This window comes from Vombatus ursinus, unplaced genomic scaffold, assembly GCF_900497805.2.
Source record: "Vombatus ursinus unplaced genomic scaffold, bare-nosed wombat genome assembly UNPS02010304.1, whole genome shotgun sequence".
NCBI classification, from domain to species: Eukaryota; Metazoa; Chordata; class Mammalia; order Diprotodontia; family Vombatidae; genus Vombatus; species Vombatus ursinus.
Window position 1 is genome coordinate 5,618,149 of NW_020950082.1, and position 14,623 is coordinate 5,632,771.

Here is a 14,623-nt window from a genome sequence, read left to right on the forward strand (position 1 = left end):
TTCTCTCTAAAAATATAATAATTTTAGCATAACTTCAGAGGATTATTTTGAGTACAACACACATTGTAAAATGTAAGGTATGTTATGAATATGAGCTATTAAGAAGCAATACCATGCAAATCTAGCTCACTATGGTATTGTGTCAATTTGGCCCTTGCTACTGCTCAGTAATTCTTTAATAAATCTATAGTAGAATAATCATGTCCAGCTATTTGGGAAGGGATGGAGGTACCATGGTCATTGTACTATTTTTGTTACTGAAATTTTAACAACATGTAGTATTCAGGATCTATATATTAAGTCCCACCTAGAGAGGGGAAAAAGGGGAAGGAGGGGAAGAGTAGGTTCAATGAGGATCAATATGAAAGAGAAAGGTGCATAATCTCTCCTGGCCCTTGGGTGTGTCTACTGCAGGACCACTTGGCAATCAGAGTTTAGAACTAAGGAAACATAGTGAGACTAAGTGAAATATGGTATGAATAGGTGACTCGACTGTATTCACTGTAGAACTGGTTAAAAAGCCCTAGAGTGGGACAGGCCACCTAGAAGAGGACAGTATGCAGATATCCACTTTAACATAGAGGACAACTGCGGGCCTCAGAAGTCTTCTCTCATTAAAAGTTTAGGAAGTAGGGATTACAATCTTATGCCACACCTTGTTCCTTGACCATTGCATTCAAGTACGTCTCATCGTGTAATTCTTTTGTGTAACTACCAGTAATGGACATAAGGAATGGGGAGGTCCGCAACAGTAGTGGTGAGGCTATTGGCAACAGCTTATAGAATCAGATGCAGAACTAGAGGGACAACAGAACTCATCTTGTTTAACATGCCATTTCACACATGAGGAAACTGAGGTCCTGGCAACTCATTAAGGGAAGGAAAAACTGAAGATCTTTGTTTCCTCTGACATAATATGCCCAAAGATAATAGTGGCTTTGCAGTCTACCAGAAAGAAATGGACCAGTCATTAATATCTCAGGTGTGAAGCCCTTTCTTTTTCCATTTTTTATTCTTATTTTTTTCAGCTCTATACTATAAAATATCATACTATTACCTAGTTGATGGCAACACAACACGTACAACATTGAATGATGAACTAATCAAAGGTTGTATACATGAACTTTCTCAAAAAAAAAAAAAAAAAAAAAAAAGTCAAAATGAAATTGGTGTTAAAACCCCCCCAAAACAAATTGTAATTTAACCTACCTCCTGAAGTTTAATCACCATTATGGAATGAAGATGTTTCACCAAATTGTCTAAATATGGAATAAGCAGCGATTTGGGACAATCTTCGGTAAAATTAATAAGAGCCGCCGCAGCATGTGCTTGAACACGCTGATTACCTTGGTCTTCCATGGTTTGTAAAAGAGCTGCAATCACCTGTACAGAATAAAGACTCTTAGGAAATAGTCATTTTGCAACCTTCTTTTTCTTTTGTATTTCAGGGCTTACTTGCCTTCTCATGGAATTTCTTTTGGAAACCAGGTGCAAAGTCTGTTGCCATTTGTCCAACTGCATTACAGGCAGCATACCTCACTCTTGGATGCTGAAATCATATTTTCACACATGTACATGTTAATGTATTGTAATCAAAGCTGAAGTGAATTAAAAAAAAAACTGAACGAAACAGCTAATGGTACTTACAGGATCTTGAAGGAAAAGCAAAACAAAATTAACTATTTCATTTAGAATCCCCTCCATTTGCTGGTGACAACCCTCTCCAATGGCAGACAAAGCCATTAATCCAGCATGTCGGTATTTCCAATCAGCTGCAGAAAAACATTACAAATAATATCAGACAAATAAAAATAATTATAGAAACAAGGTGGAAAAATGAGATTTAATACTAAAAAACTAAAAATACAAGCATAACTTTCAAATGCTCATAAATGTGCTTACTTAAAAAACAGGTATGAAGTTCTACACAAACAATTTCATTTTGTTAATCATAGTAAATGTTCGTGCAATTGCATGCTAAATTCTCAATTTAAGATCAGAGAGAAGGAACAAACAGAATAAATCAGCATTAATACAAAATATTTATAAGAATTCACTCTCTAAATAAAACTTTTTATTGACATCTCATTCATCATTATATAAATCTTAACAAGTTTGAGAATAGACAGGTAGTGTGATTTTTATAGATGAGGATACAGAAGCAAAATAAAAAGATAAACTGTGGCAAAATCAGGAAAATAACCCTAAGTTCCAAGAAAATAATAGATTGGTACAGGATTACCATTATAAGATAAAGGAGCGATAGCTGAAATTTTTATAGTACAGACTTGCTGATTTTTAGAACAATTTAGGAATGTCACAAAATTCATTTCCCTCAAAATTCCTTAGAAGCTCAAATGTCAGTAATGCCACAAATGATAAAATTCAAATTTAGTGAAACTCTTATAAAACATATCCATTTTTGTTTATTAGAATTAGTCAACCACTGTTTTGTTGTTTTTTTTTTTGGGCTACATGTGAAAATGAAATATAAAAGCAACAGAACTTTATGGATATAACATTGGGTTGCATTAGACATCTTTATCATTTTGTGTAATGTAACATACCTGAGTCAACGTAAAATTAGCCACTATAATAAGGTTAACAAGGTATTAAGCTTTTGAGTAATACTACTTTTATCCACATTCAACCACATTTTTACAAATGTTCAACATAAATTTTAACTTTGGTGAAAATGGAAAACGAATACATCAGCATTTGATGTACTTACTTGATCTTTTAATTTCCAAGAAGGAATGCAATTGCCATATCTCATACGAAATCAACATACCTATGACAATATTTATCATTTAATTCTCCCAGCTATAAAATTATTAGCAATTAGATGCAATTTCATTAAGATATAATATATATGATGGTGAATGAGACATTTGGCAAAACAAACAAAAATAAAGAAACCAATTCTACTGCCAAATATAGATAGATACATGGGGAAAAAAAGGAAACCATAGGAGATCAAAAGGTTTTTTCCTTCCTATTTTAAACTTAACATGCTAGATAAAAATGATTAACACTAGATAATGTGTCTAATTCTTGATAAATGAATGGACAAAAAGTTTTAGTTTACTCTGAAAAAAATCCAAAAGCATTTAAAATTTAGAGATTACTCAAAGGAGAGGGTCATTTAAGGAAGGTCTAATCTATAAACTCACAACCACCATTCCATCCTACAAAGCCAGTGTGGGATAGTTATTTGTCCATTGTAACTTTTCCATGTTCTTTTAGGAACAAATATATACTATGAGGGTAGGAAAAGAGAAGTAGATTACTAATGACAATGATGAAGGGGTGGCTTTAAAAATATTTCCATTATATGTTTTACATGATAGCACATGTATAATCCAGATCAAACTGCCTATCATGTTCAGAAAAGGGGAGAAGAGGGAAGAAGAAAAATTCGAAACTCAAAATCTTGTAAAAATGAATGCTAAAAACTATTGTCTTGACATGTATTTAGGAAAAAATACTACATATATTAAAAATAAATTTCCATTAAACCCCCTGGAATGCCCACTTTGATGACTACCTTTCATTCTAGATTTCTTTCACTTTCTTGACACTATGTTATCTCCCTTAGACATTTACTTCCATGGTTTCCTGTGTAGATAACACTTATGAGTCCTAACCAGACTTAAAATTCCAACTGCCTCAGTTGGACATTCCCACTTGAATGTCCACGAATACCTTAAGTTTAACATTTCTAAAATAAAACCCACCATTTTTCATCTTAACTTGATTCTACTCTTAATTTCTCTATTTTCATGGTGGAAGCACTACTCTTCTCCCACTTACCCAGGCTTAAAACACAGGAGTTAGTTTTCATTCTTCCCACGAATACAACCAGGCCTACCAACAAAGCCTGATGTTTTTACCTCAAAAATTAATTTCTATTCCCACTGCCAATCTTCATCACACCTAGATCAATGTAGAAAACTCCTAAACTGACTTTCCTGCCTTTAGTATTTACTTCTCAAATTCATCTTTTGCAACTACTGGCAAAGAAATCTTCCTTGCTTTAAAAAAAAAAAAAGCCTCAGTGGTTGTTCAATCAATCTGATTGAGTCACTTAGTCACATTTTAAATTGTATTATAATTATTCGCGTACATCTCATTGTCTGTATTAAACTAAAGTTTGTTGAGGCCCAGGGCTATGCCGTTTTATGATGACATCCAGAAATCTAACTGGTATCAATACTGGGTACTTAGCAAGCAGGAATTTATTAATGCTGCGCTGAATTAATTTTTCATATTTAGCTGTTTGACTGCTTATCCACTTGACTGGGTTCACAGAATATATCACATAACAACGGAGAATGGTTGACTCTTAGGCAATTATTCAAGATGTTTCAAAATGATCAAATTCTTATGATGTAAAATGAAAAGAAACAATGAAAATAAAAGACTAGGTATCCTTAACAAAACCAGTTTTGGAGATATTTAATATGTCTTAAGAAATTAAAAGTTAGCAAAGAGAAAGATAATAAAAGCAATGAAGATGTTAAATCACAAAGTTATTACTGACTAAAATCATTAGCTAGGAAAAAGGGAAGTGCAAGGGTAAATCTCAAGGTTTATGGGTTGTGCAGTATATTCTGAAACCATAAATTATAAAATTTTCCTAGTGTATAATTTTTTATCAATTCAGCAAAAAGGACATTCAAGTGGTAATGGCAGGTTAAATGCCTATGATGTCTACATACAAGTTTGTGGAAAAGGACAAAAAATTAAATCTAACATAAACAATGTCATAAAAATGGCTTACGGTTCTGAAGCATCTGCATGATATGTTCCTTTATCATTGGTAAAACAAGTTTTCCACCAAGCCCACATGCCATTCTGTCTAATGCACTCTCACCAGCAACTGCATTGCTAAATATAGAAATGATGCATCGATAAATTAATTAAAATGTCAGAGAAATTTTAAGAGATTGGTAAATTAAAAGTTTTAGCCTAATATATTTTTACCATATGAAATTTATGATAGCTACTATAGGTATTTCAAACAAAGAAATGGTTAATATGGCTAGAACATTAGTGAGAAAACAACTAAAATATAACGGTTTTGGGTGATGTTTCAAATATTGGTTTGTAAAATCTTGTTAAACTTTTAAATTTTAAAAACTAACCTTAAGAAAGAGTTCTGGTATAAAACACAGTTTAATTAAAGTTTTTACTGGTAATACTGAATAAGGCACTGACTATTGGTTTCAAATTAACTATAGAACTCTGTGGCTGGCAAGCATTTGTAAAGCTCTCTCTCTCCCTACTCCACCCCCCTAAAAAAAATCATACTTGTATTTGCAATATACTTTGTCTTTCAAGACTTCTTAGAAAAATTTTCCAATTTCCTCATCAACCAGTTCAGATATTTAACACCATCTTTGCTCTAAAAATTTGTATTAGATCTATTCCAGATTTGTAAATGAGTATCAAAAAGGACATTCTCCCCCACTGCAATAAAAGCAAAATGATAATATACTTTGACTCTTCCAACTGAAATGAACTTTGCTCCAAGTAAGCTAATTTCACTATTTCTAAAAAAGTCAAAATACCTAAATCACATGCTGCAGCTAAACCTCATTTCCTCTACTAGAATAAATATAGTTATCTTTTTTATATTCTAAAAAACACCTGTATTCCTTAATCTCTTATTTGTTTTGTGTACATCAAGCAATAAATAAACATCTCAAATAACAAAGCACTAACTGTTAAAACCACGAGCAGGTGTTAGGAGGAATAAAACATAAGCCTTAGGAAGAAAATGCCACATTTCTTTAAAAATGTTAGTATTTTTGATAAAATAATGCATTCAGTTACTTGTGTAAGAAATTATAATCCCTACCTTCCCCTAAAACATGCTTAATGAAATGTAATTATTCATTTATCCCTCCAAAACAGTTTCTGAGATAAATGGTGCAAATATCACACCAGAAGCCAATGAGTTGAGCTGGAATTAGAATTCACAAGCTTTCGTTCCCAGTCTTGAGTTTTACTGGGCCATGTGTTTGAGTTTTCTCTGAGCAATTACCTGTCAAAATCATCATCTTCCAGCTCATCAGCATTTGCCCAGTCTTCATCCTCTTCCAAGTCTACCATCATTGCTAACATCTGAGGAACTAAATACAAAGCAATTACTGACTTCCTATCTACAGAAACAGGTTTCTTAATTTGATATCCCCCCCCTCCACCCAATATGAGAACGTAAAAAATTTGTGTGAAAGGGTCTCTGATAAAATTCAAATATTCCAGTGGGAATGTAGCACAGTGGAAAGACTTCTAGACTTGGATTCAGTAGAGACTTGGTTTTGAATCCTTCCTGTTATTTACAAGCTAAGACCACGTGCCCAAATGACTTATTTTCTTTCAGCCTTAGCAACCTCAGCTGTAATATAAGAAAAATAGGCAGATTATTTTCAAAAGTTGCTGATAATCAAATGAGATGCCTATGAAATGCTGTCAAATAGATACTCTATAATTCCCATTTTATTATTATTTTTAAGAAATATAAAGACAGCAAATTTTTTGGCTATTAAAATGAGTATATAACTGGATATATACAATAATGAAAGAGAAGTATAAGCTGTAAACATCAACTCAAGAAATACACAATAGTTCAAGAGTTCAACACTTAAGCACTCAAACCAGAACATAGTATAGCACTTCAAACACAACTGTTACTGAAGGGCTACTATGTAGTCAATTTTTAGTTACTAGGACTTCAAACATTGTCCTTTAATTGGCACAGAGAAAACAGATCTATCCCATTTAATGTTGTTAATGGTTCTCTAAATACATGATAGTCAAACAACCTCACAGAAAGCAGATAGTTCTTTAGTATCAAAGTATAAATGGGAGGTAAGTTTGTTAACAGGGAAAATACAGGTTCCACTTGGGAAATAGTGGGGCAAAGGAGGTAAACATCTGGTATTTGGGCTGCTGCCTGGCAGGAAGAACCAAGGTTGTTGACTAGCCAAGGATAGAATGGCTGGCTACATTTTGGAGGATATCAGATGTGATGCCCTGAATTTGCTTTGGCTTTGAGTTGTGAGAGAATTAAAGTAGAATGGAGAGCTGGAGAGTTGTAATGGGTCCAAAGGTTCTGAGAATTAAAAGAGACTATTATAAAAGGCACTCGAGTGAAGATGGTCACTGTTCTTATTACCGTCGGGATATAACACAAAGGTATTACGAGGGCATAGTAATGGGATATCTGCGACACTATCCAAGATCATGCTGTAGAGAAATCTTTCTACCAAGAAACTTTCCAAGGATATCAATATACTGAAAAGCATTAATCTTGTTTTACAACTTTCCTTTGGGAAAATAAATTGTCAATATGCACCCAAACTTAGGTTAACAATAGGATATCATGAAATTATGGTAGCATTTGGCTAAAGCCTATAAATGTTATCATGGCCCAAAACTTTATTTTTATCTCAGGGCAGGAACTATGTAACTACTTCTATCCTTGTATTATCTAACATCATAAACTACATACATATACTAGAAACTAAAACACTGACAACGAACTTGTATATCATCATTTTATGTTGCCACATGATTTACTTCAAATGAAAGTAATAAAGATGTAACAGCACCTACTTGTAAATACTGAGAACAAATAATTCAAAAGAGGCAAGGTGAGATGAGTAGTTGAGCAGAAAAAAAACCCCACTAAACTTCCTAAGTCAAGAGACTTGTATTATCCAATTCCATGACTCTCTAGCTCCCTGGGTCTCATCAGGAGATAATTTCCATTCTAGCCTGAGCATTCTACATCTCTAAAATGTTCCTGTCCTTTTGGTTTACACAAGAAATTCAATGTGTTCCTTTAGTTTTGTTTCTAGTGGGTAAACAAATAAAATGTTTTGAGGGAGTTTACAAAACAAAACACAAAACTTATTTACACAGAAAGGTAGTTAGTATAGACTTATGTGATGTATGCCGTGAACTTGCCTTTACTGTTTAGCTTACCAACCAAAAAGACTAAGGTAGTACAACCCTTCAGGTTGTTCCTTTCCATCCCCCCATGGGGAGGGCATAAGAAGGGACTCTCAATTTGATTAGAATCCAAAATAAGTATCAGAAGTCACCTAGTCTCTCTCATTCTACAGTAAGAGGCTACCCAAAGAGCTGGAGTCACTTGTGTAAGGTCACACAAATAGCACAGCCAGGATCTGAGCCTAAGTCTTTGAACTCTATATCCAATACATTTTTCACTATCTTCATCAAAAGTTTTTTTCTCTTAAAAGCAGAACCAGATGATAAAACTCTTTGATTTGTTTGAAAGATATCTTCATTCCTCAAAAATTGGACCAAGTGATGAGGACAAAAGTTTTTCTAGATCTAATTCTTACCAATAAGGAAGAACTGCTGTTTATTAAAATTATAAAGTCAAGAACCTCGGGAGAAGGACACTTTGATTTCATGAAGATCTGCAATTTATCTACAACTGAGTAGAGTCGCTTTTAAGTAATAAAGAATACATCGGGCCCTATGGCCAAGAATTTTACAGAGTAACTAAATGAAGCAAAGAGTTCATAGATTTAAATCTAGAGGTCAAGATTCTAGCTCCCTAGAGATGAGGAAATCAAGTCTCAATGAGAAAATCTCAAAGAGATTAAGTGACTTGCTTAAGGCCATTTGGTTAAAGTTTTTAGGTCACGTTTTAAACCTGTATTCTTCCAAACTCCAAGTCCAACACTCCATCCTTCCCATGACACCTCTGTCAAGAACGAAAATTCTGATGACACAAATGATTCCAGTGAGGAAGAAAAGCCGAAGCGAGATAAATACTTTTAGGGATACATAGGGATTAAGAGGCTCAGTTAAGATTTTAAAATGAAGCATATGGCAGATGGAAGTAATAGCAGGTAAATAGAATTGAATGTTAAAAAATGGCATGGTCCTTTAAGAAGGGTAATGACGTGAATGCTGAGATGGAAATGAATGCGAAGATGAATAGGCTTTTCTTTTTGTTTTTTAAAAGAGCTATGGTGAGAATGTACAATTGATATCATATTGTATGCCTCCTCAGTCAGTAAGGTAAGGTAAGTAAGGAGGAAGGGAGAAAATTTGAAACTCAAAATTAAAAAAAAAAATTTTATAAGAGTTGTGGGGAGGACAAAAAAAGAATCTGATTAATGCTATGGGTAAATAAATAGAATGATAATGCATCATCAAAAAAAGGACAGAATATGCAACTCTTATCTTCTATTTTGTCTACCAATAAGAATAACCCTTAAGACTACAAAAATAAAACAAAAATCATTAACAGGAATGTGATGCCAAAGGTTACATGAGGAGAGAACAGGAAAGCACCTGGTTACTCTCAATGTGTTCAAACCAACAGGACCAGATTATGTATATGCCAAGGAACTGAAAGTTACATAAACGACTGAATAGTAGCTATCAGTAGATATCAGTGACCTTTTAGAAATTAGAGAACAAAAAAAGGGGCTTTAGAAAAGAAAATAGGCATAAGCAACTCCAATCAATTAAAAAAAAGTGGTAGATAGATTAATCAATCTATGTTCAATAAGCTTCACTTTAATTTCTGGCAAAATTCCAACACATGCATAAAATAAAATGTGTGGAATTTCAAAATAAAAAGAATTATATTAAAATATAACTATCAAAATATGTAAACAAGTTCATAAATCTGAGGCAAAGCACTCCTGGCCTAGACAAAAGTTTCAGTGAAAAGGTCGTGGGACTGCAAACTTCATGAATGAACTATGATATGGGAAGTAAAAACGATAGACTCTTAGGCTGCCTTTAGTAAACGTAGCCCCACAGTACTCTGCTCTAGTCAGACCATGTAGAACACTGTGTTCATTTGTGTATAACACATCTGAGGAAGGATACTAACAAACTGGAGGTCCTAAAGATGACGGGACTGAAGGCAATGTCAAATGAGGCTCTGTCACAATACCAGGGCAGTGTGTAGATCAGAGAAGGGAGGGGTAACCTGAGAGTTTTCTTTAAGTAACTGAAGGCTATTATGTGAAAAAGTGTAAGACTATTTCTGACTCTGGAGAACAGAACCAGTATTGACAGCAACTGAAGTTGCTAATAGGTTGCAAATTTAGGTTTGATGTAAGGAAAAGTTTTACAGTAAGAGCTGTCCAAAAGTAGAATTGGCTGCCTGAGGAGATAGCAGGTTCAAAAAATTACTAGAGCTCAGGTAAAGACTGGAAAATCATTTGTCAGGGATGTTACAACTCATATTCAGATATGAGTTGTAAAAAAGGAGAAAAGTAATATCTATTTGTTTTTCTCAGAGCAGGAAAGAGTATCAACAAATCTGCCTATTTTCCCAAATATAACAACATAATCTTTAATTCAAGTGTTCATTTCATATGGACAGTGAAATAAGCACCTACTTTTAATTCAGTGAGGTATGCAGTATATAAAACTGATGAAAATTCTAAGTGGCATTCAAGTGAAGACATCATTCAAAAATCATCAACTTTCTCTTAATTAATTATAATTTAAACCAAACAAAGTATTTTACAAAGACTTTTTACTTACTAGCCTGTGCAACAATATTTGTATGTTTTCTCAGCATAGCAGCAGCAGTCTCAGACAGGGTCACTATTACTTCAAGGGCAAGTTGACGTTGCATATTATTGAGGCTAGTGTCTGCACATAACTATAAAACAAGAAGATCTAAGTACATTTACAAGTAAAGAATATTTAGGAAAAAATGTTCTTACAGTAATAAAGTTTACCTTTAGACTCAGCTGTAGAGTAGCTTCTAAGTGGGGACGTAAGTACTTTGGAACAGTATCTGCAATCTCAACAAGGGATTTTAGCACTGAGTCATCATTCTGGTAACACGAGTCATTTACAGCCTATGAGAGATGGAACGGAAAAACTTAATTATATAGTGTCTTATTTCTCAAAAAAAAAAAAAAAAAAAAAAAAAGCGCCAGGTAAATGGATATAAACACTACCATGACTAATTTTTTTTAGTTTAGTTATACAATTATTCATTCAGTAATCATTGTTTTAGAATAATGTTCTATACACTGATAAACAGAAAAAAAATTCTAACAGTTTCCAGTGACCAAAATATAAAATTCTGGATTATCTTCTAAGCAGCTTTTGACATTTGTGCTTTCCTTTGTGCTATTATAATGGGAAATAAATATGTTGAGAGACTGTAATGCCAAAAAAAGAATGCTGGGTTTGCAGTCCTAAGACATAAATTCTACCAGTTCCTGTGTGTTATCAGGCAGGCCAATTAATCTTTCTGGGCCTTGGCTTCCTTATCTATAAAATGAGAGTATAGGTCTAAAGAAATCACTAGGGTCTTTTCTAAGTCTATGATCTTATTTCAAAACTACAGACTAATCTAAAAATCAAAAGCTACTAGAGTATTTAATAACAGTAAAGTAACATGTTAAATTCATAATAAAGAATTTAAAAAATTAAACAGCTTGAATTGTGTTGAACGGAATTTGCTTAAACTACCTCTAGGCTCTAATAGTTGTTAAAATTCAGGTTTGATTGCTTTAAGAAATTAATACATTTTTATTAAATGAAGATATAAAGAATACATATTGATTTCTGAAGTTTTCAGCATACAGTTGACATATTATATTAAACATTTTATTTAATAAGCCCAGATTTCCAGATTTTCCTGGTTTCATCAGGCTTGCCATTTGACACTTCTAATTAGAAATATCCAGTAATGTTGTTCTACTAGAGTTCTGTCCATTAAATTCCCTCCGTATAGCAAATCAAAGAAGTTTTCTTCCATGTAAATGCATTTTGTACATTTCTGATCAAGGACAGCTATTATTTAAGCAACAATTTACCTATCTGCTCAAAAACCTCTAACCTCTACAGAGGCTATAGATACTGTGCAATGATTCCTCTTAAAGCAAAGTCTACTATTTTTACTACACTTGTGCCTATTCATAAGGTCTTCTTGAGCTGCCTCCTTTAACAACTGATATTTATATACTGTTCTTAAGATATGCAAGTGCTTCTCACAAAAACCCCAAATGTACTATATTATGATCCCTATTTCATAGATGAGTAAACTGAGGTTTAGAAAAGTTAACTGACTTGTCCCATAGTCATACAACTGCTGTTTGAAATGAGATATAAAACCAAGTCTCTCCAGTCTCCAAACTCTGGTATTCTTTGTAAAACATGAAAGCAAGGTCCAGTAAAAATTTCTCATCACTACCAGGACTACCTCTCTTATGTTCAATTTAATAGTCATTTGTGCCATACCCATAGACAACCTATGAGGAAGATATACGTTCAGTCATACCCTGTCTTGTCCATACCCACATGCATACTCACATATACCCTACCAATTCAGCATCACAGGAATTTCTATCAGCTATGATTATCACCATTATATCCTAAAAGTTGATAATTACTTTTACTATTCTACTTTATTAATGTAACTTCAATAATTTAGTCACTACTGTATACCGTACAATTTTATCTGCAGAACAATTCAGCTGTTACACACTTTGGGGGGGAAAAAAAGCTCTTAATAATCACAGTCTACACATCTAATACTTTGTAAAAATCACATAAATTCTAAATGTAAACTATGAAGATAAAATTCTTTAATAATATCCTTTAATACTTGTTTTTTGGAACTCTACCTTAAGTTGGAAGGATGTTCTATGACAAATGAAAATATTTTCTGCTAAACTCTGCTGCCAATAATATTAGCAGTAAATCTTTTTTTTTCCCTATCAGTCAGGGGTTTTCAATTCCAACTCTCCAAACCAGTGTTACTTTTGGCTGCCATGTCTTTCCCCTTGGCAAGGCAATGAGTGGTAACTGGCTTTGAAGCTAAGGATTAGCTGGGGCGTGGGTTCTTCTGGACATATCCTTGAGGTTAATCAATTAAACTTTTTCAGGAAATAGTAATAAGGTCAGTATATATATCTTGTTTTGCTTCCCATTTTTGAACCCCAATAGTTTATTTGAACTTCAAGCTGAATTTCTTGCAGTTGTGTGCAGTATATTCTCATCTTTAGATCATTTAAAAAAATATGATGATAATTTTGGGCTTTTGGTCAATAGTGTGCACATATGGCTTATTCTTTGATTCTTGTTCATTTCATTTCTTGCAGATTTCATGTGGGGGTGAGGTGGGGGGAGAGAGATGCTTGTACTATTCATCACCTTCTGACTAAATGTTGTTGACTTAACTGACTCCATAAAATCCTACTATATCATCATGTAGAGATGACATGGGATTCTCAAAGGCTATGCCATCAAAAATCTGACAAGTTCTACTACACTTGAAAGAATTTGCATGTGGTATCTTGAAGGATTGGTAGTGAAATTTAAGGATTAACCTAGTTAATTCTATGAAGGACAAAGAAATATTTAAAAATGTGGATAAGCATGAATAATGTATCAATTTTTCAATATATATAAAAATAAATTTAAAATCACAATCCTATATTCTTAAAAAGCTAAGTAGGGAGAGTACAAATAGGTTCTCCACTATATATTATTCTCTGGCTATAGCAACCTAAAAAGGAAATTTAAAATTTCTTACAGTTCTACTTTGCCTCCCCTACCCCCCAAACGGTGATGGCAGAGTGGCAGTAAAGCAGGCAATAGAAACTAAGAATCACTTTTTAGTACAATTTGGTACTTTTAATATATGCTTTTTGTCCAATAAACTAGTTAAACTGAATTTATTAAATTAATATTATACAAAAAAAAAAGGCTAGAAAAAAGTTTTGAGCAAAATGGTAAGACTGTTCTGTACTCTTTTTCTTCCCCCCACCCAAAAGGGGAAAGAAACCAGTAGTTTGTTTTTATCATGTTCTCCCCTAAGGCCAAAAAGACTATTATTTCATGAGGTTCTTGATTATCTCAATTTATAAAGCTTATTAAGTGGAAAGACCCTTAATGAGGATAATAGAAGTGAATATGTTGTGTGCTTTTGTGTATATATGTATGCTCACATCTCTTGGGAGAGGACAGAGAACTTAACTGTGATATTTGGTCATTTCAGTGCAAAGGTAGGCACTGGGAAAGATATAAAAAGATATGGAGATAATCTGGCTCAAGTTTATAAAAAACTAAAGTGTCCAAAGACAATTCAGAAACTTCATACTTGTATGAAATAAGTAACTTATCTCTTTTAATACTGGTTAAAAGGAAAAAAAAATTAGGACTAACAATTAAATCCAATTAAGATTTGTCTATGTACATTTATATGCATATAATATATATATTCTTCCACCCCAAACTTGGAATATTTAAAACTCCACAAGACACATTTTATAAAGCACAGGGTTGTACATTTAAACAAAAAGAGTGGACAGTAACATCCTTGTTACATTATTTTCTTACCTGTAAGATCCCAGGTAGCAAGTCTGCAAAATGTTTGAGTAATGCAACATTATGCTCATTAGCAAGCACAAATGCAGCTGCAGCTCTTGCAGATAATGTCCTGATCTGAAAAGAGTCAAAACACTGTGGATCAGGAGAAATAATTTTTTTTCTGCTGTGAATTCAAATCCTCCAATGCTGGATACTACTGTGTAAACTTCTTTTTTATTGTACTAATAAATCCTAGCTATTAAGCTATTTGGAAGTGAAA

The 14,623-nt window shown here is 33.3% G+C and overlaps 1 protein-coding gene across 1 annotated transcript in view; it reads right to left on the minus strand.

Annotated features, from left to right (window-relative positions):
• IPO5 (importin 5) overlaps positions 1-14,623 on the minus strand; it is a 54,941-nt gene that overhangs the window by 20,361 nt on the left and 19,957 nt on the right. The window contains exons 6-13 of the mRNA XM_027854120.1: positions 14,374-14,478; positions 10,755-10,877; positions 10,555-10,675; positions 6,050-6,137; positions 4,784-4,890; positions 1,648-1,772; positions 1,460-1,549; positions 1,210-1,383 (exon numbers count right to left, since the gene is read on the minus strand). Coding sequence (XP_027709921.1) covers positions 1,210-1,383; positions 1,460-1,549; positions 1,648-1,772; positions 4,784-4,890; positions 6,050-6,137; positions 10,555-10,675; positions 10,755-10,877; positions 14,374-14,478 — 933 coding nt within the window. The remainder of the gene's footprint in view (positions 1-1,209; positions 1,384-1,459; positions 1,550-1,647; positions 1,773-4,783; positions 4,891-6,049; positions 6,138-10,554; positions 10,676-10,754; positions 10,878-14,373; positions 14,479-14,623) is intronic.